This window comes from Canis lupus, chromosome 10 (assembly GCF_048164855.1).
Source record: "Canis lupus baileyi chromosome 10, mCanLup2.hap1, whole genome shotgun sequence".
Taxonomy (NCBI): Eukaryota; Metazoa; Chordata; class Mammalia; order Carnivora; family Canidae; genus Canis; species Canis lupus.
The window spans coordinates 68,473,880-68,500,515 of record NC_132847.1 but is presented as its reverse complement, the minus strand read 5'-3'; the positions used below and the strand labels follow the sequence as shown (position 1 = coordinate 68,500,515).

General features: G+C 38.1%; 1 protein-coding gene across 1 annotated transcript in view; it reads left to right on the top strand.

The window, feature by feature from the left end:
* The window catches only part of SUSD1 (sushi domain containing 1), a 130,069-nt gene that overhangs the window by 60,944 nt on the left and 42,489 nt on the right, over nt 1–26,636 (top strand). Inside the window, exons 9-10 of the mRNA XM_072840349.1 lie at nt 5,940–6,049; nt 9,326–9,518. Coding sequence (XP_072696450.1) covers nt 5,940–6,049; nt 9,326–9,518 — 303 coding nt within the window. The remainder of the gene's footprint in view (nt 1–5,939; nt 6,050–9,325; nt 9,519–26,636) is intronic.

Below are 26,636 nucleotides of genomic sequence, written 5' to 3'. Positions count from 1 at the left end.
TAACATTGCTTTGGAGGTAGCATGTTGTGAACCCTTTTGAGAGAAGTTTTGTTTTTAAGTAGATAAGCAATTTACATTTAGTGTTCTTTGTAATATGATTTTCTTCTGTCATCTTATTTTTTTTTCTTTTTCATGTTGTTTTGCTATATCCATTGTTTTCTTTTTGCTACACAGATTTTTCTTTTTCAGTAATTCAGACAGTATAGATTTTGTTTTTATTCTATGTTACAGGTTAAAAAACAAACAAAACCCTATTTGAATGTATATTTCTCTGATTACTGGTGTTAAGACTGAAATAATGTTTATGTCTTCCTGAATAAGACAAGGAAGTTACCATTCTCTACTTCCTTTTTTTCCTTCCTCTCTTGCTTTCTTTATGTTATTGGTTTATTTTTTTTTTTTTTTTTTTTTTTTTTTTTTTATTTTTTTTATGTTATTGGTTTAATACAGCATTTTATTGCCAGCTTCTTACTTTAACTTATTTTTAACATGTATTGCATCTTTAAAGAATTCATTTTTATATTTATAGCAATACTTATAACACTTATTTAAAAAGGTATGCGTTTTAACAGTTTCAGTGCTTACTACCAGCCATTTCATACCAAAGTTTCTCTGTTTTTTTTTTTTTTCTGTTTTTATTTCATTGCACAATGATTTCTATCTGCTCCTTACCAAGGAATGGGATACTTTCTGAGCCCATGATTATGTGAGAGTGTCTTTTTGCTGTCTTCACGAGTAAATGAGAGGTCGATTGAAGATAAAATTCTTTTTTTTTTAATTTAAAGATTTTATTTATTTATTCATGAGAAACACACAGAGAGAGAAGAGAGAGAGAGAGAGAGGCAGAGACACAGGCAGAGGGAGAAGCAGGCTCCATGCAGGGAGCCCGACGTGGGACTTGATCCCGGGTCTCCAGGACAACACCCTGGGCCAAAGGCAGGCACTAAGCCACTGAGCCACCTAGGGATCCTGAAGATAAAATTCTTGGTCCATAACTTCTGTTGGTAGAATTCTTGAGGCATTTCACATTGATTTGGGGAATTTAAAGTTTTGAAAGAGAAAGTTGAAGATATGTTTTTTTAGAAAAAAATCCTATTGTAGATAATCTAATTTTTAAGTCTTGATATCAGAGGCTTTTTTTATGTGTGAAATTCAAGACTAATTATTCATGCACATAGTAAGTGTTTATTGACCACCTACTGTGTGTTTGACATTATTTTAGGCATTGGGAATTCAGTAGTGAATGAGACATAAATCCCTTCCCTCCTGACAACTGGCCAGGCATGATATAAATGTTATTGTTTTTCACTAAGTTTTCCTAGTACTCTGAGAGTTTTTGGACCTTCAAATTTTGGTCCATTTGATGTAGTTTGAAGTGGTGGTGGGGTTCAGAGCTGACGGTGGTTTTTTTCTTTTTTTTTTTTTTAAGATTTTAAAAAATTTATTCATGAGAGACAGAGACACAGGCAGAGGGAGAAGCAGACTCCATGCAGGGAACCCAACGTGGGACTCGATCCAGGGTCTCAAGAATCACACGCTGGGCTGAAGGCAGGGGCTAAACCGTTGAGCCACCGGGGCTGCCCCGTCGATGGTTTTATTAAAGCATGAGAACAGGACCTGTGGGCACAAAGAGCTGCATTAGGATTGTGACAGGTGATTAATTATATACTTTCAAGTTGGGAGGGGGTAGGGATCGCACAGGCCTCCAAGGTATTTTGGAAACAAGGTTCCCAGGATCCTGAGGGGACTAATTATTGTTAGGAGAAGGTTATTTATTATTATCTGGTAAACTCTAAGTCATGAGACCCTTCAGATGTTTATCAGTGGGCCATATGCTTGGAGCATGATTGTTAACATGTGTCTTGGTGGGGTCGAGATAGAAGAAGTTTCCAAAAGAATTTATATGTTAAAGTAGACTCATAGGATGTGGGGAGGGGGAAGGGTCAGGCTAAAATTGTCTTTTGCCCTTAGCAAAGTGTCAGCATCCAGGCAGCTAGCCTCTCAGAGGAAGGTCACTCTGCCTGTTTCAAGGATTTGTCAGTGGCTCTAGGCAGTAAGGAAATTTATTTATGTATTTATTTTATTTTATTTTATTTTATTTTTTAAATTTTCTTATTGGAGTTTGATTTGCCAACATATAGTATAATACCCAGTGCTCATCCCATCAAGTGTCCCACTCAGTGCCTGTCACCCAGTCACCCTATCCCCCCACCCACCTCCCCTTCCACTACCCCCTGTTCGTTTCCCAGAGTTACAAGTCTCTCATGCTGTGTCACCCTCTCTGATTTTTCCCACTCATTTTCTCTCCTTTCCCCTATAATCCCTTTCACTATTTTTTATTTTCCCCATATGAGTGAAACCATATAATGATTGTGGCAGTAAGGAAATTTAATTCTTTCTTTTGCCTTTGTTTCCCACATCACATTTACACATTAGAAATAGTTTCTTTCATGCAATCTCTGATTATTGCTTTTTTATTTAATTTGGTGTTTTGGCTCATCAAACACTCCTACGTAGAATTCCTTGTTTGTCGGCACTGGTTTTCACTCTCTCCCTTTTTATATACCTGCCTTTTCCCTCTGCCTTCTGTGAGAGTGGAGCAGGTTTGTTCATACAGGCATTTATTCATATGTTCATCAACCTTTCTGACTTTCACTATTTCTAATACATGTTATATTTTGTTGTTGCACTTACATTTCCTTTTGTTTTCTTGTCTCATCTAGTTCCTTTTTTTTTTTTTTTTTAAGTAAGCTCTAGGCCCAGTGTGGGGCTTGAACTCACGACCCCAAGATCAAGAGTCACATGCTCTACGAATTAAGCCAGCCAGTCACCCCTCATCTAGTTCCCTTTTTATTTCTGCCCTTCTCAACTAGTTTCCTCTCTGCTCTTGCATTCTCTTATTAACTCATCCTTTATCTGTTTTAATCCATCTTTAAAATTTTTTACTGAAAGTACAAAACAGATGTTGCCTAATTTTACTATTACTTTGCTCAATATTTTTCTTTCAAAAGAAAATCATTCTTTGCCTCTTAAGCAGTCTTCTTGGTAGAATCATTTCATAGGCTTGCTCTTCCTTCCTTCCTCCTTTCTTTCTTTTCTTTTCTTTTTTCTTTTTCTTTCTTTTTTTTTGCTTTTAGGTTACTTATTGTTAGAAGTTAGAAGTTTTATCTAGGTCTGATATTTCTCTCATAATAAATAGATGACATTCTCTTTGATATTACTTTGTATTGGATGTTGGATGATATTAGTGTGCTTATCTCAGATCTCATCTTGAAGGATTTACTGTTGATTGGATAATCCAGCATCCTTCTGTCCTTTCTCTTCCTGTCTTTCCAGGGGCAGCTAGTGGTAGGAAAGCTTACTGCTGTGAGTTTTATTTCTGAATGCTTTTTTTTTTTAAAGTAGGCTCCACACCCAGTGTGGAGCCCAACATGGGGCATGAACTCACAACCCTGAGATCAAGACCTGAGCCAATATCAAGAGTCAGACACTTAACTGACTGAGCAGCCCAGGTGGCCCCTATTTCTGAGTACTTGGCTATCTTTTTATTTTTTTAAGATTTATTTATTTATTTATAATAGAGAGAGGGGGGGCAGAGACACAGGCAGAGGGAGAAGCAGGCTCCATGCCTGGGGCCCGATGTGGGACTCAATCCAGGGACTCCAGGATCGTGCCCTGGGCCAAAGGCAGGCGTCAAACCGCTGAGCCACCCAGGGATCCCTTGGCTATCTTTTTAAAAAAATGATTCATTTATTTAAAAGAGAGAGAAAGAACAAGAGAGAGTGGGGGGAGGGGCAGTGGGGGAGAATCTTCAAGCAGACTCCTGCTGAGCACAGCGCCCATCTCAGGGCTGGATCTCACCATCCATGAGATTGTGACCTGAGCAGAAACCAAGAGTCTGATGCTTAACCGACTGAGCCATGCAGGCGCCCCTGAGCACTTTACTATCTTGATTAATGGAACTGTTGCTCTTGGACAGCATTTTGTTGTCTGACTTCATTATGATGCTATGGTCTACAGGGGCAGGAGAGAACCAAGTCCCTCCTGCTATCCCAGGCTCTCTGTCAGGTGGAACCTCTAGGTCTCTAAGCCTCCCCATAGAAGTCCCTCCATGTTACTGATCTCCAGTGTGCTAAGGAGGGACTAGGGACTATAGTACTAGTAGTAGTAGTAGTAGTAGTAGTAGTAGTAGTAGTAGTAGTAGTAGTAATTAGTGGTATATATACTTTTTGCCTATCAGCATTGCCTAGTGAATTAAAACAAAATACGGATGTGTATTGTTCCTCAGCTGATATGCAGATAGGATTGAGAACTACCAGGCTAAATTGTTCCAGACAGCAAATTCATAACTTATTTGTCCTGTTCCCGCCCTCACTTTTAGCCTCCACCTCTGTGGGCATCAGTCCTTCCCTTCCTTGAAGGGTTTGAGACCGTGCTCCTTTGCTTGAGGGCATGTTGTACCTAGTACCTCTCAGAGTCTTTCTGCTGTCTGGTCTTTTCCACCTGGTGCTGAGCAGAAACATCTTCATGTCCATGCCTTGTGTATGTCAAGCACAACCCTCCCTTCCAGCCCAGATGCAAATTTTGACCCATTTTTACTATACTCAGTCACTGCTATCAGGATTGGGGGTGGGATGTGGGAACCAGATGCTTTTGCTCACATTGCCATCTTCCCCTTAGTTCAGACTATCACGGCTGTGAGTGAGAAAATCGTACTGAGATGGGAGCTGTGTTCTCTTTATGTCTGTTTGTGAACAGACGTGCTGTTTGTGATATTTCTTACATACATGTACTTTGTGTGCCTCAAAATCATATGCAAACACCTAGCAATTTTTGTCTCTGGTGTCCTTATGAAATCTTTAAAAGTTGTGAAGATAAAGGGGAGTACGTGTGATAGGTCTTCAAGTTCTCTCTCATAACCATATTTTTACATTTTTCCAATTATAGCCAAGAATATTTTCTCCTGGCAAATTGCCTTATGTTGCGTGTGTGAGAGAGATTTAATATGCTGGGTAGTTTTGATTTTGAATAGAATAATTAGTTGTAGGATACTTCTAGGATAGCAGAGACTCCCATGGGAGAAATGTAGTTTTCTAGGTAGTTATAAGAAGTTTCTCTCTGATAGACATTTAAACTTTTTCTCATTTGTGGAAAATGTACCAGCTTGTTGGGAAACTTGCTTTTCCTTGAAAATTAGCCATGGTATTCCTGGACACTCTATGAGTTTTTTACTTGTTAGTGACAAACCTCTTCTTTCTTTATGACTGCATGAAGAAAATAGAACATTGAAGGAATAAATTTGACTGCAGGAGGTATGAAATGACTTTTTAAAAAAGCTCTAGTGGTTGAAATAAATCTACTCCTTGATTATTTTACTGCCTTCGTCCTTATCTGAATAGCTCTTGAAATACTATCTGCTGTGAAGCAAACATCTTGCCTGGCCATCTCATTTCTGTTCATCTTCTAGGTTGGAAACACCAACTCTGAGAGTTCTCACCCATGGTTTTTGACTTTTATTCACCTTTTCCTTATTTTCAGACTTTCTAGCTATTGACATGTTTACCTTCAGGACATTTAACCTATGGAGTCTCCAAGTACAAGAGATAAGATGAACTTTCTAAAAATCTCAAAGCTCTATTAGTTTATGGTAATTTTTAAATATGAATTATTTCTTCTGATTCTCTAATAACTCGTGAGGTAGGAAAAGCAAACCAGATTACTTGATTTCACAAAGAAGGACACTGAGGTTCGTAATGGTTAAGTGACCTGTTTAAGGTCATGCAATTAACAAGTCGTAAAGCCCAGACTTGAAGCCAAATGAAATGCTCTTGCATCTTAAACACCCAGTTGGCTCTTGTAAGACGTCAGAGTTTCAATTGTACTTAGCCAAGATATGTTTTGCTAAGATATGCAACCTTTCTGTATGTTTTATCTTTTAGAAGATGATCTCCTAGAAGATTATGGAATTTTCAATATTTCAGTATTCAGTGAAGCTTGTTTGAAACTGAACAGGCACCCCCGGAAAGTTGGATCAGAACAAATGTATCAAGTAAGAAGATCTCTCATGTTATCTGTCAAAGCCTTGTGTCACTTAAAAATTTGAGTGCTCTCCAAGTGAGGATCCAAAGTATTTACACTAATGGAATGAACTTCTAGGCAGCTTGACTTTCATCTCTAGAGATGGATGTGTGGTGGATGGTCAGTAGGGGACTAAGTTGGAGGAAGGTATTCTAGAGAGTAACTTGCTATTAGTTTCCTTGTCTGATACTTCACGTATGTGGATTATATTTTATTTTAGTGCATTTTATAATTATAGCTTATTTTGTCATCAACTTTACATTTGCTTCTAGATTTTTCAGAAACTCATTGCATGGCTACTTGTCCTCATTTAACAACTTCTTAAAAGTCACACATCTCAAGCAAAATTACTAGTAAATTCAAGCAGGAGCTGAAATTCATTATTTTTTGTCACTTTTAGTACCTAGCAAACATTTGGCAAAGTAGATTAAGCATTAAATTAAAGTTCATTCATTCATTAGCCATTTACCAAAAGAATATCGTGTATTAGGATGTGTAACTTTCAATTCCCACTAATATAAACACACAAGTAAATGACAATGTGGTATGAGTGCTTCAATGAAAGGTAAATAAATGGGGGATTGTGTGTATGTCCAGGGAGGTTTTTTTGTTGTTTTTGTTTTTGTTTTAGCAAGAAGCAAAGACTGTGCTATATCATAGAGAATGAATAGGAATCAACCAGATAAAAGATGTGGGGTGATGGTAAAGAAGGGCCCTGTGGACAAGGAGAGGAGCATATTGAATATTAGGAAATGTGGTTCTCTGAGGGAAAAAGTAAGGATGGGAGAAGAGGAAGAGATGAGGCAAAAACCTAAGTAGTGACTAGATCATGAAAAGCCCTGTAATTGTGAGTTTGCATCTTATTTTGATATTTCTGTGGAGCCCCTGAAGGATTTTAAGCAGATGAGCAAAATATTCAAATTTTCATATTTAGAAGGAACACAGAAGCTAGAAACATGTTCCAGTACCCAAATAAAGTTAATATTAATATAAGATACAGATGATTATAAATAATGAGTATGGAAATAAATGGCCCTGGGACAGTTGGTTAGCTACTTGGTTAAGAAAATGATTCTTAGCATTTACACTAAAATGATTAAAGAGTTAAGTTGGAAAAAAGTTTTAAATATGCTAAACAAAGATTTATTTGTTAAAAAAAAGATTTTTAAAATATGTTAAATGATATTCATTTAAGTAAAAGATTAAAAAAAGATTTAAAAAAAATTTTAAAAGTTTTTAAATATGTTAAAGATTCATTTAAGTAACATGTAAAACACTTAACAAATTCATGGAAAACATTAACATATACATTCATAATGTATAATATATATATATAGCCCAAACACATATGAACATGTTATACTTCACTAGTAAGAAAAAATTACATGACGAGATACCATGATTCTTCTATAAACATAGAGTACTGTTTTTTTAGAGAGTTCATGTGCGAGGTTGGGGGGGAAGGGCAGAGGAGGAGAGAGAGAGAGAATCTTAGGCAGACTCTATGCATAGTATGGAGCCCAACGCAGGACTCGATCTCACCACCCTGAGATGGTAACCTGAGCCGAAATCAAGAGTCAGACGCGTAACTGCCTGAGCCACCCAGGCGCCCCAGGCATAGAGTACTGTTACACAGGCTGCTGGCCACTTAAACTGGCAAGACTTTTGTGGAAGAGTTATATCTTAGCCTCTATCAGTAAGTTTTTGGACATGGGCTGTCATTAACTAAGCAGGTGTATACAGAAAGGTTACGCTGTTCCCTGAAGCTTCATTTATGGTAGGGGAAATTGGAAACAACTGAAATGTCCAACAGCAGACATCTGGCTAAATAAACAATTAAACATAGATTGGAGAGAACCCCACACGGATGTGAAGTACGTTCTATATCACACTGAATAGTGTTTGCTACCATTGGCCAATATTCCCATTGAAATGGTCTCTGTTTCTCCTATTATTTTGACCCCTTTCTGTCTCTCCTTCCTAGGGCTCCCTTCCTCTGCCTGTCCCTTAAATCTGATTACCCTCAGGTTGTGTGTTGCGCATTCTTTCGTCATTCTGTACCCTTCTCTGGGCCATCTTATCCAGTCTCTTTACTTCCTTCACTGTCTCCAAGCTGGTAAGTCCTAAATCTGTTTCTCCAGGCCTACCCTCTTCTATAAGCTCTCGGCCCCATACTCTCTGATTAACTTCTTGTGTTCTCTTTTGCACTGGGTCTTCACATATGTGACTCTCCTACCAGCAGCGCCCTTCCTTCCCTTACCCTACTCTGTATATATATCTATTTGATAAAATGAATTAATGACAGAGAAAAAAACTTGTATTTTGTACCCTACTCTGTATATATATCTATTTGATAAAATGAATTAATGACAGAGAAAAAAAACAATGTATTATTAAATAAAATGACTTTACTATAAAATCATGCATACAGGGTGATTTCCAGTTTGTAACCAGAAAGTTATTTTTTGTTTGTAGTCTAAATCACGTGGAGTTTAGGATGAGACTGAATTTGTAGAAATGCAGCCTGTGAGGTTTTAAAAACATTTTTATTATTTTTTAAAGATTTTATTTATTTATTCATGAGAGATGCAGAGAGAGAGAGAGAGAGAGAGAGAGGCAGGCACAGACACAGGCAGAGGGAGAAGCAGGTTCCATTCCATGCTGTGAGCCCGATGTGGGACTCGATCTTGGGTCCCCAGGACCACACCCTGGGCTGAAGTGGCGCTAAACCGCTGAGCCACCCGGGTTGCCCAAAAATTTTTATTTTTATTTTTTTTATTTTTTTTATTTTATTTTTTATTTTTTTAATTTTTATTTATTTACTTATGATAGTCACAGAGAGAGAGAGGCAGAGACACAGGCAGAGGGAGAAGCAGGCTCCATGCACCAGGAGCCTGATATGGGATTCGATCCCGGGTCTCCAGGATCGCGCCCCGGGCCAAAGGCAGGCGCCAAACCGCTGCGCCACCCAGGGATCCCCAAAAATTTTTATTGTTAAGATTTTATTTATTTATTTACGAGATACATACAGAGTGAGACAGAAACACAGGCAGAGGGAGAAGCAGGCTCCCTGAAGTTGCCCGATGTGGGACTCGATCCTATGACCTTGTTTGGGATCACAACCTGAGCCGAAGGCAGATGCTCAACCGTTGAGCCACCCAGGTGCCCCCAAAGAGATCTCCATTTTGCTTTAGATCTGCTAACCAACACAAAATTTAATGCACCATTTCTTTTAATCTCATGACAGTTTACAGTTCTGGGTCAAAGGTGGTATCTGAGTAATTTTTATCATGCCGCATCATTTAACTTCACAACGAGGGAACAAGCTCCAGTGGTGTGTTTAGACCTGTACCCGGCAACTGATTACACAGTGAATGTCACTCTCCTGGGATCTTCTGAGCACCACTCAATGCAAATAATGATGGCAACCGCACCAGCAGGTGGGTGTATGTGTCTCTCTGTTTTGTCTTTCAGGACAAGTGAAGTACATGAATTGCACAATGTGGGGGAGCGTAAAGAATGCTCATCTGGGAGTCAAGAGACTTGTGTTCTCATTCTAACGACTACCAACTTTTTTCTGGGCTTCAGGGTGCCTGAATCTAACTGCCTATCTCCTTCCCCACAAGGGTTCTGGTCATGGAGGGTATAGACCAAGGATGGAGTGTTTTATTCAGGGCTTCCTGATAGTGACGATTGAAAAATGCTCTAGCCCCAGCTTTAAGATAGCTGAGCCCCAAGGGTGGTCATTTTGGACAACTAGAACCAAGTTCCTGGAGATCAGTCATGTGAGCCACACTGTGCTGGCAGTGGTGAGAGAAAGAGGCCTTATGACTGGACCACGTTTGAGCACATGACCCTGACATAGAGACCCAGGGACCTAATGAAGATCAGGCTTCCTAGAAAGGGCCTGAGGTCCTGCGAGCAAGCCAGATAGACGCCAAGCTGTGCCAACTCTACAGCTCTCTCTAGGAGAAAGGGACACAGGATTTTGTTGTTGTTGTTCTTTAATCCATTGGATTTAACAGACAAATTTATGGGCAACTGGGTGGAAGGGCTGCCACCTTTAAAGGAAGGCAGTTGGATAGGTCGGGTCCTGCTCCTGTCTTCCTGATGCTTCTCTCCTATATTCACCATTGTTCTGGGAAAAGAAAAGCAGAATTATGTGATGGTTGCCCAACACTGTGAGCTAGCGAAATGTCACTAAATTGTACACTCGAAAGTGGTTTATTTGACGTTGTGTGAACTTCACCTCCGTTTTTAAAAACAGCCAATGAATTAGCTATGTTCTTCTTGCTCCCGGGCCTCAGGTACCTTGTGACTGATCTTACATGACATAATACAAGTAAAATGTTTAGAATGGTTCCCAGCACATAATAATGATGATGACAATAATAGCTCTGTTTATCAAGTACTAATCAAGTGCCAGGCACTGTTTCAAAGTGCCCTCCTTGGGTTAGTATCCGAAATACATAAAGAACCTATAAAACGCAACACCCAAACCCCAAACAATCCAATTAAAAATGACAGAAGAAAAAAAAATGACAGAAGACACAAACAGACATTTTTCCAAAGAAGACATACAGATGGCCAGCAGACACATGGAAGGAGGCTCAACATCATTCATCATCAGGGAGATGCAAATCAGAACCACGATGAGATACCACCTCATACTGTCAGAATGGCTAAAACCAACAACACAAAAAACAAGTGTTGGAGAGGATGTAGAGAAAGGGGAACCTTCTTGCACTGTTGGTGGGAATACAAACTAGTGCAGCCAGTTTGGAAAACAGCTTGGAGGTCCTCACAAAGTTAAAAATGGAACTACCCTACAATCCAGCAATTGCACTACTAGGTATTTACCCCAAGAATACAGAAACACTAATTCAAAGGGATTACATGGACCCCGATGTTTTTTAGCATTATTTACAGTAGTCAAATTATGAAAGTAGCCCAAGTGTCCATCGATTTGAGGAATAGATAAGATATGGCATATATATATGACGGGGTACCCCCAGCTGAAACTAATATTACACTGTATGTTAACTAACTGGAATTCAAATAAACTTTAAAAAAAGAAAAAAAATTGGAGTGAGCAAGAAACAAAACAAAAGGGACGCCTGGGTGGCTCAGTGGTTAAGTGTCTGCCTTCAGCTCAGGGCATGATCCTGGAGTCTTGGGATCGAGTCCCGCATCGGGCTCCCTGCGAGGAGCCTGCCCTTCCCTCTGCCTCACTGTGTCTCTGCCTTTCTTTCTGTGCCTCTCATGAATAAATAAATAAAATCCTTAAAACAAAACAAAAAACACAGCAAAAAACACAACAGTGTGTCCTCTTTGAATCAACTCAAACCTACCAAACCTTCTGAGGAAGGCATTGTCATTATTACCATTTTATAGACAAAGATCATGAGGCACAGAGAAATTAAACAGTTTGCCTAGGATCACACACACCTAGTGATTTAAACACAGGCTGATTTGATCCCAGCTCCACGGCCCTCATTCTTAATGTACTTCTGCTGCTTCTCACTAGTTATTCAAAAGAAAGAAGCAAAATTATGTTCTCAGAATCCAGTGCATAATCAGTCCAGACCCACCTTGCTTTTGTCAACCTTGCACCCTGAGCAAAAACGTCAAATGCCATGGATGCATAAATGCATGTTTATTTCTTTCCTACTCTGTGTCAAGCAGGGTTTGATAGCTGACATTGTGGCAGCAATAAAACAGTCCCAGCTGTCATGGAGTTGGAAGTTGTTGGGGGGGTCATGGTGGAGAGAGTTAAACAAGTAAGAAAATAAATCACATGTTAGGTGGGGAATAAAGCAAGGCAAAACGGGGTGACAATTGACGGTCAGGCAAGGGCTTTATTTTATATATATATTTATTACATATAAATATATATGTATTTTTATATTTATTTATTTTTATTAAAATTCATTTAATTAACATATAGTATATTATTAGTTTCAGAGGTGGAATTTAATGATTCATCAGTTGCATATAACACCCAGTGCTTATCACATCACGTGCCCTCCTTAATGCCCATCACCCAGTTGCCCCATCCCACCACTCATCTTCCCTCCAGTAACCCTTAGTTTCCTATAGTTAAGAGTCTCTTACATTTTGTCTCCCTTCTGATTTCTTTGTTTTCATGTGCTTTTATTTTTTTACTTTTTATTCTTTATTATTTAAAAAATATTTTACTGAAATTCAGTTTGCCAACATATAGTGTAATACTCAGTGCTCATCTCACCATGTACCCTCCTTAATGCCCATTACCCAGTTACTCTATCCCCCCATCCACCTCCCCTTCCACAACCCTTTGTTTGTTTCCCAGAGTTAGGAATCTTTCATGGTTTGTCTTCCTCTCTAATTTTTTCCCACTCAGTTCCCCTCCTTTCCCTTATAGTTCCTTTCCCTATTTCACATATGGGTGAAACCGTATGATTGTCCTTCTCTGATTGACTTATTTCACTCAGCATAATACCCTCCAGTTCCATCCATGTCAAAGCAAATGGTGGGTGTTTGTCCTTTCTGGTGGCTGAGTAATATTCCATTATATACACACCACATCTTTATCCATTCATTTGTCGAAGGACATCATGGCTTCTTCCCACAGTTTGGCTATTGTGGACATTGCTGTCATGAATTGGGGCATAAGTGTCCTGTCGTGTCACTACATCTGTATCTTTGGGGTAAATACCCAGTAGTGTAATTGCTGGGTCATAGGGTAGCTCTATTTTTAACCTCTTAAGGAACCTCCACACTGTTTTCCAGAGTGGCTGCACCAGCTTGCATTCCCACCAACAGTGCAGGAGGGTTCCCCTTTCTCCACATCCTCTCCAACATTTGTTGTTTCCTGTCTTGTTAATTTTCCCCATTCTCACTGGTGTGAGGTGGCATCTCATTGTGGTTTTGATTTGTATTTCCCTGATGGCAAGTGATGCGGAGCATTTTCTCATGTGCATGTTGGCCATGTGTATGGTGTCTTTGGAGAAATGTCTGTTCACGTCTTCTGCCCATTTCATGACTGGATTGTTTGTTTCTTGGGGGTTGGGTTTGATAAGTTCTTTATAGATCTTGGATACTAGCCCTTTATCTGATATGTCATTTGCAAATATCCTCTCCCATTCTGTAGGTTGTCTTTTACTCTTGTCAACTGTTTCCTTTGTTGTGCAGAAGCTTTTTATCTTGATAAAGTCCCAGTAGTTCATTTTTGATTTTGCTTCCTTTGCCTTCATAGATGTGTCTTGCAAGAAGTTGCTGTGGCCAAGTTCAAAAAAGTCGTTGCCTATGTTTTCCTCTAACATTTTGATTGATGGCTTCTTGTCTCATATTAAATCTTTCAACCATTTTGAGTTTATCTTTGTGTCTGGTGTAAGAGAATGGTCTAGTTTCATTCTTCTGCATGTGGCTAATTTTCCCAACACCAATTATTGAAGACTTTTTTCCAGTGGATATTCTTTCCTGCTTTGTCAAAGATGACCATATAGAGTTGACCATATAGAGTTGAGAATCCATTTCTGGGTTCTCCATTCTGTTCCATTGATCTATGCGAATGTTTTTGTGCCAGTACCATATTGTCTTGATGATCACAGCTTTATAATACAGCTTGAAGTCAGGAATTATGATGCCACAGCTTTGTTTTTCTTTTTCAACATTCCTCTGGATATTTGGGGTCTTTTCTGGTTCCATACAAATCTTAGGATTATTTGTTCCAACTCTGTGAGGAAATCCATGGTATTTTGATAGGGATTGCACTGAATGTGTAAATTGATCTGGGTAGCTAGACATTTTCACAATATTTATTCTTCCAATCCATGAGCATGGAATGTTTTTCCATCTCTTTGTGTCTTCCTTGATTTCTTTCATAAGTGTCCTGTAGTTTTTAGAGTTCAGATCCTTTACCCCTTTGGTTAGATTTATTCCTAAGTATCTTATGGTTTTGGGTGCAATTGTAAATGGGATTGATTCCTTGATTTCTCTTTCTTCAGTCTCATTGTTAGTGTATAGAAATACAGCTGATTCCTGTGCATTGATTTTTGGATCCTGCCACAATGCTGAATTCCTGTATGAGTTCTGGCAATTTTGGGGTAGAGTGTTTTGGGTTTTCCCTATACAGGATCATGTCATCTGTGAAGAGGGAGAGCTTGACTTCTTCTTTGCCAATTTGAATGCCTTTTATTTCTTTTTGTTATCTGATTAGTGAGGCTAGGGCTTCTAGTACTATGTTGAACAAAAGTGGTGAGTGGGCATCCCTGTCATGCTTCTGATCTTAGGGGAAAAGCTCTCAGTTTTTCCCCAGTGAGAATGATATTCACTGTGGGCTTTTCATAGCTGGCTTTTATGGTACTGAGATAGGTTCCCTCTATCCTTACACTTTGAAGAGTTTTCATCAGGATTGGATGCTGTATTTTGTCCAATGCTTTCTCTGCATCTGTTGAGAGGATCATATGGTTCTTGTCTTTTCTTTTATTGACGTGATCCATCATGTCAATTGTTTTACGAATGTTGAACACTCTTGCATCCCAGGGATAAATCCCATTTGGTCATGGTGAATAATCTTCTTAATGTAGTATTGGATCTTATTGGCTAGTTATCTTGTTGAGAATTTTTGCATCCATGTTCATCAGGGATATCGGTAATTCTCCTTTTTGGTGGGGCCTTTGGTTTTGGGATCAAGGTAAGGCTGGCCTCAGAGTTTGGATGTATTCCTTCCATTTCTATCCTTTGAAACAGCTTTAGTAGAATAAGTATTATTTCTTCTCTAAATGTTTGGTAGAATTCCCCTGGGAAGCCATTTGGCCCTGGACTTTTGTTTGTTGGGAGGTTCTTGAGGACTGCTTCAATTTCCTTGCTGGTTATTGGCCTGTTCAGGTTTTCTATTTCTTCCTGTTTGGTTTTGGTATTTTGTAGGTTTCTAGGAATGCATCCATTTCTTCTAGATTGCCTAATTTGTTGGCATATAGTTGCTCATAATATGTTTTTGTTTTTTATTTTTTATATTTTTGAAGATTTTATTTATTCATGAGAGACACAGAGACAGAGACAGAGACACAGAAGCAGGTTCCTCGCAAGGAGCCCGATGCAGAACTTGATCCCTGGATCTGGGATCACATCCTGAGCTGAAGCCAGATGCTCAACTGCTGAGTTACCCAGGCGTCCCTCATAATTTGTTTTTGAAATTGTTTGTATTTCCTTGGTATTGGTTGTAATCTCTCCTCTCTCATGATTTTATTAATTTGAGTCATTTTTCTTTTTAATAAGTCTGGATAGGGATTTATCTGTCTTATTAATTTTTTCAAAGAACCAGCTCCTGGTTTCGTTGATCTGTTCCACAGTTCTTCTGGTCTCTATTTCATTGAGTTGTGCTCTAATCTTTATTATTTCTCTTTTGCTGCTTGGCTTAGACTTTATTTGCTGTTCTTTCTCCAGTTCCTTTAGATGTAAGGTTAGCTTGTGTATTTGAGATTTTTCCAATTTTTTGAGGGAGGCTTGTATTGAGATGTAGTTCCCTCTTAGGGCTGCCTTTGCTGTATCCCAAAGATTTTGAACAGTGTGGTTTCATTTTCATTTATTTATTTTGTTATTTGCCGTGAATCTTTTTAATTCTTCTCTAATTTCCTGGTTGACCCATTCATCTTTTAATAGGATGCTCTTTAACCTCCAAGTGTTTGAGTTCCTTCCAAATTTCTTCTTGAGATTGAGTTTTTGTTTCAAAGCATTGTGGTCTGAAAATATGTGGGGGATAATCCCGTCTTTTGGTATCAGTTGAGACCTGATTTGTGACCCAGTGTGTGGTCTATTCTGGAAAAAGTTCTGTGTGCACTTGAGAAGAATGTGTATTCAGTTGCATAAGGATAGAATATTCTGTATATATCTGTGAAATCTATTTGGTCCAGTGTGTCATTCAAGGCCCTTGTTTCTTTGAGAATCTTCTGCTTAGAAGATCTGCCCTTTGCTGAGAGTGCCATATTGAAGTCTCCTATTAATGTATACAATCTATGTATCTCTTTGATTATTTTTTCTTTGATTATTAATTGATTGATATAATTGGCTGCTCCCACATAAACAAATATTCATAATTGAATACTTATTCAATTAAAATATTCATAAATATTCATAATTGTTAGATATTCTTGTTGGATAAACCCTTTAACTATGATATAGTATCCCTCTTCATCTCTTATTACAGTCTTTGGTTTAAAATCTAATTTGTCGGATATGAGGATTGCTACCCCAGCTTTCTTTTGAGGACCATTTGCATGGTAAATGGTTCCCCAACCCCTTCTTTTCAGTCTGAAAGGGTCCTTAGGTCTAAAATGAGTCTATTATAGACAGCATATAGGTGGGTCTTGCTTTTTTACCCAGTCTGATACCCTTTGTCTTTTGATTGGATCATTTAGCCCATTCACATTCAGAGTAACTATTGAAAGATAGGAATTTAGTGTCATACATAGTATTACCTATACAGTCTCCATTTCTGCAGATTGTTTCTTTGGGCTCCCTCTTCACTTACAGTGTCCCCCTTAATGTGTCTTGCAGAACTGGTTTGGTGGTCACATATTCTTTCAGTTTTTATCTATCCTGGAAGCTCTTTATCTCTCCTTCTATGCTGAATGACAGCCTTGCTGGATGAACTTTTCTTGGCTGCATGCTTTTCTTGTTTAGTACTCTGAATATATCATACCATTCATTTCTGGCCTGCCAGGTCTCTGTGGATAGGTCTGCTGTTAATCTGATATTTCTCCCCATATAAGTTAGGAATCTCTTGTCTTGAGCTGCTTTTAGGATTTTCTCTTTATCTCTGAAATTTGCAAGCTTCACTATTATTATTATTATTTTTAAATATTTTATTTATTTACTCATGAGAGACAGAGACAGAGAGAGAGAGAGAGAGAGAGAGAGAGGCAGAGACACAAGCAGAGGGAGAAGCAGGCTCCATGCAGGGAGCTGACATGGGACTTGACCCCAGGTCTCCAGGATCACACCCTGGGCTAAAGGCGGCGCTAAACCACTGAGCCACTGGGGCTGCCTGCAAGCTTCACTATTATATGTCAGGGTGTTGATTGTTTTTTGTTGATTTTGGGGGGCTGTTGTCTCTATCTCATGGATATGAATGCCTGTTTCCTTCCCCAGAGTAGGGAAGTTCTCAGCTATGATTTGTTCAAATATATTTTCTGGTCCATTCTCTCTCCATACCCTCTGGAATCCCAATAAGACAAATATTATTCTTTCTCAAACTATCACTTAATTCCCAGAGTCTCTCCTCGTGGGCTCTTGTTTTTCTCTTTTTTCTCAGCTACCTTCCTTTCCATCAACTTGTCTTCTATGTCACTCACTCTCTTCTGCTTCATTAACCCTTGCAGTTAGCGCATCCAGTTTAGACTGCATCTCGGTTAAAATATTTTTAATTTTGGCCTGATTAGATCTCAATTCTGCAGTAAAAGAATCTCTAGAGTCTTTTATGCTTTTTTTCAAGAGCCACCAGTAATTTTATAATCGTACCCCTGACTTGTATCTTTGACATCTTACTTAAACCTGTATCCATTAGATCTGTCGCAGAGCATTACTTCTGGTTCTTTTTGTGTGTGTGTGTGTGTGTGTGTGGTAAATTCTGCCCTCTAGCCATTTTGCCCAGTGCAGAATGGCTTATGTGTGAGCAGAGTCAAAAATATCAACCACGACCTAAGTAAAATATACCCTAGACAATTCCGAAGAGGTCAGGGACCAGAAAATAAAAGAAAAAGAAAAAGACCACAAAAGTGAAAAACAAATTTTAAAAACAGTAAAAAATTTTAAAAAGTGGGGGAGCAAGTGGTGGGGGATAGAGAATATAGTCTCACAGAGTAAACTAAGATGGTGATCCTCTTGGTTCACCTCTTGTATTTTGGTCTGTATGTTGGAAAGTGCTAAATTCCAAATTTATATAAACAAGGAAAACTTATATAGAGAAACAATAGCAACAACAACAAAAAACCACGAAGACAAAAGAGGCGGGCAGAATGGGAAGGAAGAGAGAATATAATCTCACAGAGTGAACCAACATGGTGCTCCACTTGGTTCTGAATGTATTTTGGTTCATATGTTAGAAGGTACTAAATTTCAAAATTACAAAAACAAAATAAAACAAAGAACAAAAAACCCTCCAAAACTTATATATCTACAAAAATTAAATTGAATACACTGAGAGGAAGCAAAAAATGAATATATTTATGACATGTAATTGTCATTTTAGTCTGTCCTCAAAAACAGGCCATTTGTTCTTCTCTTTGATGGTTTTGAGTCACTTTCCCTGAACTAGTAAATATCCCTATTTTTTCTAGGCTTTTTAGAGTAGTTACATTTGGATATATTTCCTTTTCCTTATATTTTTCTCACTGGACAAATAGGATTTCAAAATTTCTTCTCCTTGGTATGATTCCCCTCACTTCATTTCATTCTCTCCTAATCTTGTCCAATGTGCAGCTCCCAGAAAGCAAGAATCTGCATCTTTTTTGGGGGCAGTGATCTACACTATGTGAACTCTACCCACTAGGAAATGTAACCCAAGAAATGGTAGTCTCCTTCCAGTCAGATTATATATTTACTGTTCCTTCCTTGAGGATTAGTGAGTAGGCAGTAGAGAGAGGCCACAATTGTGTTTTCCTTTGTGGAAATGGGAAGACAGGTAAATAGCAACCTTTAACACACTTGAGCAAGGTTAATTAGCCTCTGCAGTGTTAGGGGGTTGAACAGGAAAGTTCTATTATAGTTCTAGGAGTCTATATTAGGAAAGCAATTTTAGGTTCCTTCAAACACATTTATTTCAACATCGAAATTTCTTGACCAATATATTTATCATCATTATTTCATCTATCCAATTTTGTATTCTTATTGATAAATGCAACTTATTCATACAGTAAGAGTTTCACTATTTATGTCAAATATTTTGTCTTCATTAATAGTTTCTTTTAATTTTGTTTAGGGTATTTTTGACATATAAAAGTTTTAGATATTATGCAGTCAATACTATCGATCTTTTCCTTTGTGATTTTTACATTAATATGAAATATAGAATTTTAAAACAAAAGAGTATTTATTTATATCCCATCTTTTTTTTTTTCTAGGAAAAACTTTAAGTGACCTGCATGGGTATAGAAAATAAAATAGGAAAAAAAAAAAAAGAAAATAGGTTAGATATGTGAGCTGAAGAAGAACGAAAACAAAGTTAGGGACGTTAAAAAAAAAAAAAAAGATGTAGAAGTAAGTTTAAGAATAATCCAATTCTTATTACTTACTTATTGTTTTTTATCAGTGGCTCACAAATTTGGGTTTAGTTTTTGACCCGTCTAGGCATCATTACATTGTACTTATTTTTTTTTAAGACTTATTTATTTGAGAGAGAGCATGTGTGTGAGAGCATGGGGGGAGGGTCAGAGGGAGAGACTCTCAAGCCGACTCCCTGCTGAGCAGGGAGCTGGATGTGGGTCTCAATCCCAGGACCCTAGCATCATGACCTGAGCCAAAGGTGGATGCTTTAACTGACTGAGCCACTCAGATGCCCTATATTGTCTTTAATGTTACAACAAAGCAGTGCTTTCCAGGGGAAGTACAATTTTTTTTTTTCCCCACAGTGTGGTTAGATAGGAATTTTTTATTCCAGGGGTGTTTCATAGAGAGTACAATGTATGAGCAGCATTTTACGAGAATTTTATGTGGCTGTTTCTTTTATTGCCCCTCAGTGTGACTTATTGCATTATAGGAAAGCACAATTCAGTGTACGGTAGACAAGGAAAGATGCTTTAAAAATACCTGTACTCTGCTAATTGGGCTTGATTCAGGGTTAGATTATTTGGAGGAATGACTGGAGTCCGTGTTTCCTAAATACTGTTTCTCTCAACTCAGATATGTTAAGTGGTATATGTCACTGAGCTTGAGATTATCCTCTCTCACCAGTACCCAGGGAGCAGCTGTTCTGTGTTGAATACAAGGACTTGTGCCTTAATAGAAGGCTGCCCACCTCTGTTAGAAGGTTGAGCCTGTGGAGCTAAACCAAGGAAATTGTTTGAATTTGCCCTGCACAGTTGAATGAGTGATTGAACCTCCCCCCGCCCCGCCCTGAATTTCTCTCCATATAATATGATCACATACTTTTAGCAAGCAAATTTCATGACAGTTATAACCAGATACCAAATCTGCTTAAGAAAAATTTCAACAAAGTCACAGTAAAACTCTCAACTTTGAGCAGTGTTATATCTTCTTGTTCCTTCTAAGATAAACTGCGAGGTGTACATCAAGGACAACTAAAGGATAATAAAATGATACCACTGTTTATAGAAAAGTTATAAAAATAGTGACTTTGTTTTCAAAATAGTTGATTCTTAGCCATTTTTTCTGACACTGTTTCCCTTGCAAAGTCAACTGTCTCCTTAGACTGCTCCTAATTAGAGTTTTAAAAATCCTGTCATTTATGAATATGAGATTTCTAATTTCTTTGTTAATCTTTAGCAGAGGATTATATGCATTTACTTCTAAAATAGTGTTGGTACATTTTTTTTTTAAATCAAAAGAAGAGGGAAACAGAGTAGTCTTCCTTCTGTTGCCTGGTAGAAAACTGACTGTTAAGGTGGTTTATGATGCAAGTTTTCTGGCAGCAGCATAATTTGAGATCTGTGTTGACCTTATAAAACTCCTCCTCCTAACTGATTCCTGTTTACAGAAATGAAGTCCAAAGAAAAGATAGTAAAGGCCGTAAAAAAATTTAACATTGTGCCTGATAGTTTCCTACAAAATGATAAATATTATAACAGTATTCTGTGGTGGAAAAGTTACATCTGAAGTCTTTCTGCTTCTTTTATAAACCATCAGCCTGAGAAACTCATACTTGGGGTTGGTCAAGCCAAAAAATGACATTTATTTTTCATGGAATATCTGAGCATTTGCAATATGCTAAAAATGGGGGGTGGGGGAGCAGTAAATGGTTGTTTCTTTTTAAGATAACATAATGATATTGTAGATCCAGGGAGGTAATATTGTGCTTGTGGGGTAAATAAATATGAATACGTTATTTAGAATTGGACCCCTTCCTTAAATGGGTTTGGAGGCAGTAGATTCATCTTATTCTTTTCAGGACTACCCCATATTCTAGTCATGTGTACCCAAAGAGACAAGGGTCACCAACCTTTTTTCTATAAAGAGTCAGAGAGTAGCTATTTTAGGATCCCCTAACTCCTTAGTCAAAAATGTCCATTAAAAAAAAAAAGTCCATTAATATGTGCAAAGGAAAACTAACTACAGTATATTCTCTTTTATTTCATTCCCTTGTATCTTTCAAATTTTGGTATTTCAAATTTCTCTCTCTCTCATATTCCACTTCTCCCCCATTCTCTCTCTCTCTTCCTGAAATACATCCCACTTGGCTATGGGGTATTTGTTTCTTCTATGGTTTTGGGTTCTGTTCACTAATATTTTCTTTCATATTTTGTATCAATATTCATAAGTGATACTGGTTTATAGTTTTCTATTTTGTATCATCTTTATCAGGCTTAGGCATTAATATTTTCCTTGTTTTATAAAAATAATCTGAAAGGTTTCTTTCATCATTAAGCACTTCATTATCTGAAAGGTTTCATTCATTATTATAATTCACATAGCATTTGGACTATCTGGTCTCCAGCAGTGAGGTAGAATTTCCCCACAAAACACCCCGGGGAAGGCAGCTTTTCCTCAGGGTAGTTCCTTGGTAACTTTCTCACCGTCCCCCCTTTTTCCCCCCATGGACAATGGTCTGTTGAAACTTTTTATGTTTAATGGGGTCAATTTTAGCAAGCTTTTTCCTTGGAATTACACATTTTCTCTGTGTTTTCAAATTTATCTACAGAGTGGTCTGCAGAGTACATTTCTTTAACTTTTTGAATTTTCCTCTATTTCAATGATTATTTCTCCCTTTATTTGTATTTTCTTCCTTTCTCCCAGATTAAGTTAGCCAGCAGTTCATCTGTTTTATTATTATTTTCAAAAAGCCAAGGTTTTGTTCTCTTAATTGAATCTACTGTTTCCTTCCCCCTTTGCATTGGGGCCACATCTGGCCTGTCGCCTGTTTCTATAATAAAGTTTTATTGGACACTAAAAGCTAAGCTGTTTATTTATATAATGTCTGTGACTGCTTTTGTGCTACAAAGATGGAGTCGAATAGTTGTGACTGACCTGGCCCAGAAAATTTTTACTAAAATAGTTACTCTCTGACTCTTTATAGAAAAAGTTGGCAAAAAAAAAAACAAAAAAAAAAAAAAGAAAGAAAAAGAAAAAGAAAAAGTTGGTGACCCTTCTTCAACTCTATCATTGATTTCTGCTTTCATATTTATTATATTCATTTTTTTAAAAAAGATTTTATCTATTTATTAGAGAATGAGAACACAAGCAGGGGGAGGGGCAGAGGGAGAAGGGGAAGCAGACTCCCTGCTGAGCAGGGAGCCCAAAGTGGGGCTAGACCCCAGGACCCTGAGATCATGATCTGAGCCAAAGGCAAACACTTAACCAACTGAGCTACGCTGGTACTCCTCTTAAATTCCTTTTTATTTTTTCTTTTACTTTATAAAGGTGGTTGCATTTTATCTTCATTGTGAATTATGGCTTTTTGCATTAAAAAGTGTTCTTTGTCATATTTAAAGCTTTCTGGCTTGACTTCTACTTACGTGAGGATTACAACCCCTGCTTTCCTATGGTTTCCATTTGTCTGCTGTCCATCACTTTATATTTAGTCTCTCTGAAGCACTTTATTTTAGGTGTCCCTCTAGCACACAGAACAAGTTAGATCTTGCATATGCTGAGTAGCATACATATATAAATTTTTAAAAGTCTCCATGGCCTTGATACTTGAAAGATAATCTTAGCTGGATATGCAAGTCTTGGTTCACATTTCTTGATTTGAGTTTTCTTAAAATTCCATTCTTTTGTTGCCTTGCTTTATTTTTTAGCTTTGGAGAATCTGATGCCACTTAATTCTTTTGCTTTTGGATCTTATTTATTTCTTTGAGTGGAGATGCTGAGATTTTTTTTTTCTTTATCTTTACAGTATAGTAGTTTTACTTGGTCAAATCTTAGGTTTGACTGTGCTGGATGGGTTTTCTCAGGTATACAGTGGGCCCTTTCAGTATTTATATTCAGATATTTTTATTTTTGTTAACTTACCCTGGATTATAGTTTTAAATATTAATTCTGTTTTAATGTTTTTCTTCCTTAGAGACTTTTATTATACATATGTTGGATCTTTGCTTTTATTCCATTTCAACCATTTGACTTTTGCTCCTTTTTACTTCTTTTTAATATCATTTTTATTCTTCTGGGCTGCTTTTCTGCATTTCTTCAATTTTCCTCATTAATTTTTATTCTAATTTATTCTTTGGGTACTATGACATTTTGACTTTATTTCTGATATGAGTTTATCTTTTCCTTTTATTTGTTTCCTGAATTCAGTCCCTTTTGTTTAATTTCCTTTCACCTCTGCTTTGTGTCCATTTCTGTTCTTAGCGTTTGAATTTCTGACTCAAGGTGTTTTCCTCATACCCCACAATGCTTTTTTAAGGATATTTACTTCAGGTTATTGTGTTACAGAGTTATCATTTGTTTCATTTTATTAAAAAATCCTTGTTTGGATGTTATTAAAAAATGTGGAGTTTTTTCACAAAATGACATATTTTGATGATCAGCTTCTGGATGGCTTTCTTTCTTTTTAAAGATGTTTATTTTATTTATTTGAGAGAGAGAATGAATAGCGGGGAGAGGGAGAAGCAGACTCCCCACTGAACAGGGAGCCTGATACTGGGCTGTATCCTCAGGACCCTGGGATCATGCCCCTAGCTGAAGGCAGCCACTTAACTTACTGAACCACCCGGGTGCTCCTCTTTCTTTTTAGTGAACACTGCTTTTGTATATTCTGTAGAATTGGTAGTTTAGAATGGTTAATAATATTTCTAGGTCAAGAGTGCCCTCTTCTGTCATTTGATGAAGTGCAATTCCTTTCAAGGATATTTTTGTTTTTTGGTGTGTGTGGGGATGAATGGTATATTCTTTTATTTGGGTGTTCTCTTTTGCCTTGTAGGATCTTGCATGCCCCCCCTTGCCTCTTTTTCCCATCACTACTTAGTCTCCACTGAACACCAGTTCTTTCCATTTAGTCATCTTCTTTCCCAGAAGCAATGCCTTTCTCATATGACTACCAGAAGCCTCCTGGACTTTTCATCCTTTGCTGTAGTCTGAACTCTGATATACCAGGTCTTCTTTATAGCATTTTCACACTGAAGGTGGCATGTCTCTTTCTGGGAGTTAATTTAGCTCATGTGCAGACCTTTGTTTTCCTCTTCTCTTTCCCATGCTCTTCTCAAGACCTCTCACTCTTCTGCAGTAACTTGTGGGAGGTTGAGAAACAGCTTTGCTAGAATTTGGTATTTATTCTTCTATTAAAAGGAAATTTAAAATTTCATATCTTCTCTGTCTTCTGGATATGATGACAGCACTGGTGTACTTGTTCTACTTGTTGATCTGAAGAGTATTTTGGGAAATGTGTTCAGAGATTTGGATTTAACTGGCCACTATTATCCTTGAACAAATTGCAACACTCATCTAGAATAACTTTGCTGAACACCAATAAAATATTAAAAAAAAAATAGAATAACTTTGCAAGTGCTAACTTTCCCACCCCCCCTATCTTTGCACATGCAGTGTCTTCTACCTGGAATCCCCTCCCCATTTTTCTTTAGTTCCTTTTCTTTAGTTCATCCCTTCTTTTACAGTCTCCCCAACTGAAAGTATATCTTCTTTCTGAATGCTTATACTCTGCTTCAGGAGGAAGTATAGGTAATAGCTTGGCACAGTTACTCTGGAGTCAGGCTATCTAATTCAAATCTCAGATCTCTTACTATCTGCATGCCTTTGGGCAAATTACTTAACCCTTATGTGCCTGAGTTGCTTTAACTTTTAAAATGGGAATAGCAATACCTGTATCGTGGGTTTATTGTGAAACTAAGCGGGTTATGAGGAATCAGAACAATACCTGATGCACAATTAGCATCTGTGAAATGCTGTTATTTAAATTTACTTTATGATGTTATATATGCCCTTGTATTTTTGTTTTATTGATATTAGGTGTAACTCCTCTTCTAGGTTAAATACATACTAGGGGCAGAAACCATGCCTCATACAGAGGCTGTATTTCATTGGCTTAATATGATATCAGTTGCTTAGCTTTCTCCGTACTGCTGATTGTTTACACTTAAGCAACCAGGAATGCTGGGCCTGCCACTGTCTGGGACATAAGGAGTTCAGAGATGAAGGAGACTTAATCTCTCCCCTCAAGGAGCTCTCGGTTCAGTGGGGCGATAGGATCGATAATAATACAGTGCATAACGTGTAATTGAAGTATTTGAAGGTATTATGGGAACACCGAGGAAGTAATGATGGACTTTGCTCCGAGGTGCTCCCTCACACGAGTGAAGCAGAAACCAAGTTTCACAAAAGCTGATGAACTAAGAGCCAGCTTTTCTCTTCTTTGAGATATTCTTGCAGGGCTGGTTTTTCACCTTCAGGATTCTAGATTTGATTGGCCTGCTGGGCTGGGAAAGGAAAGACAGAGAAGGCAGAGTGGCCACTAAAAATGAGCCAGGGAAGGAATATTTGTATGAGGGACAGGGCATGTACTTTCCGTAGCCAAGGGCCAGAGAGCAGGGTAGGAAGGGATTCAGGACTAGCTCTGTCGGGGATCCTTTTCTCCCCTGTGAACACATCAGGGGTTCAACCTGTCTGTGGTCCAAACCATAAGCCTCCTGAGTGGAGGGAAGGAGACCTAGGGTGAGAGTCGCTCCCTGACCGAGAACAAACTGAATTTAACCAGTGAGACAGTTTTATTTAATTGCTCTAGCATATTCTCAGCGGGGTTGGTGTCACCCCGGGAGGCAGGATCACTCACAAAGGGGCAAAAATTGGTTCTTGAGGGCAAGAAAATACTACTCTTTTTCATATATGAACCTTAGACAAGGATACAGTACATAAGAAACATATAGCATATTGAGGATATTAAGATTTTATAGAAGGTGAGAGATTGGGGGGAAATGTTTTAAAAGTCTTGTGGGACTGTAATGATAAAAGGTTTGAGAAACACTGTTGGGCAGCCCCAGTGGCTCAGTGGTTTAGCGCCACCTTCAGCCCAGGGCATGATCCTGGAGACCCGGGATCGAGTCCCACGTCGGGCTCCCTGCATGGAGCCTGCTTCTTCCTTTGCCTGTGTCTCTGCCTCTCTCTCTCTGTCTCTAATAAATAAATAAAATCTTAAAAAAAAGAAACACTGTTGTACCTTTATAATAGGTACTGATACTTGCTTATGGCTTCTTCCAATATTTTTAATTCAGTTTTTTTTAAATGCTATTCTCTTTCATCTTTTAGAAGAATTTTAGCAATAATTGCTTTCTGTTCTGTGGTATGCCAAGCTGATTCCTACATCTGGGATGTTGACCTTGGGCCTCCTTCTGACCCCTCTTCCTCCATTCCTGGTGACTCACTCACAACCCTCAGTACTCTACTCCCAAACA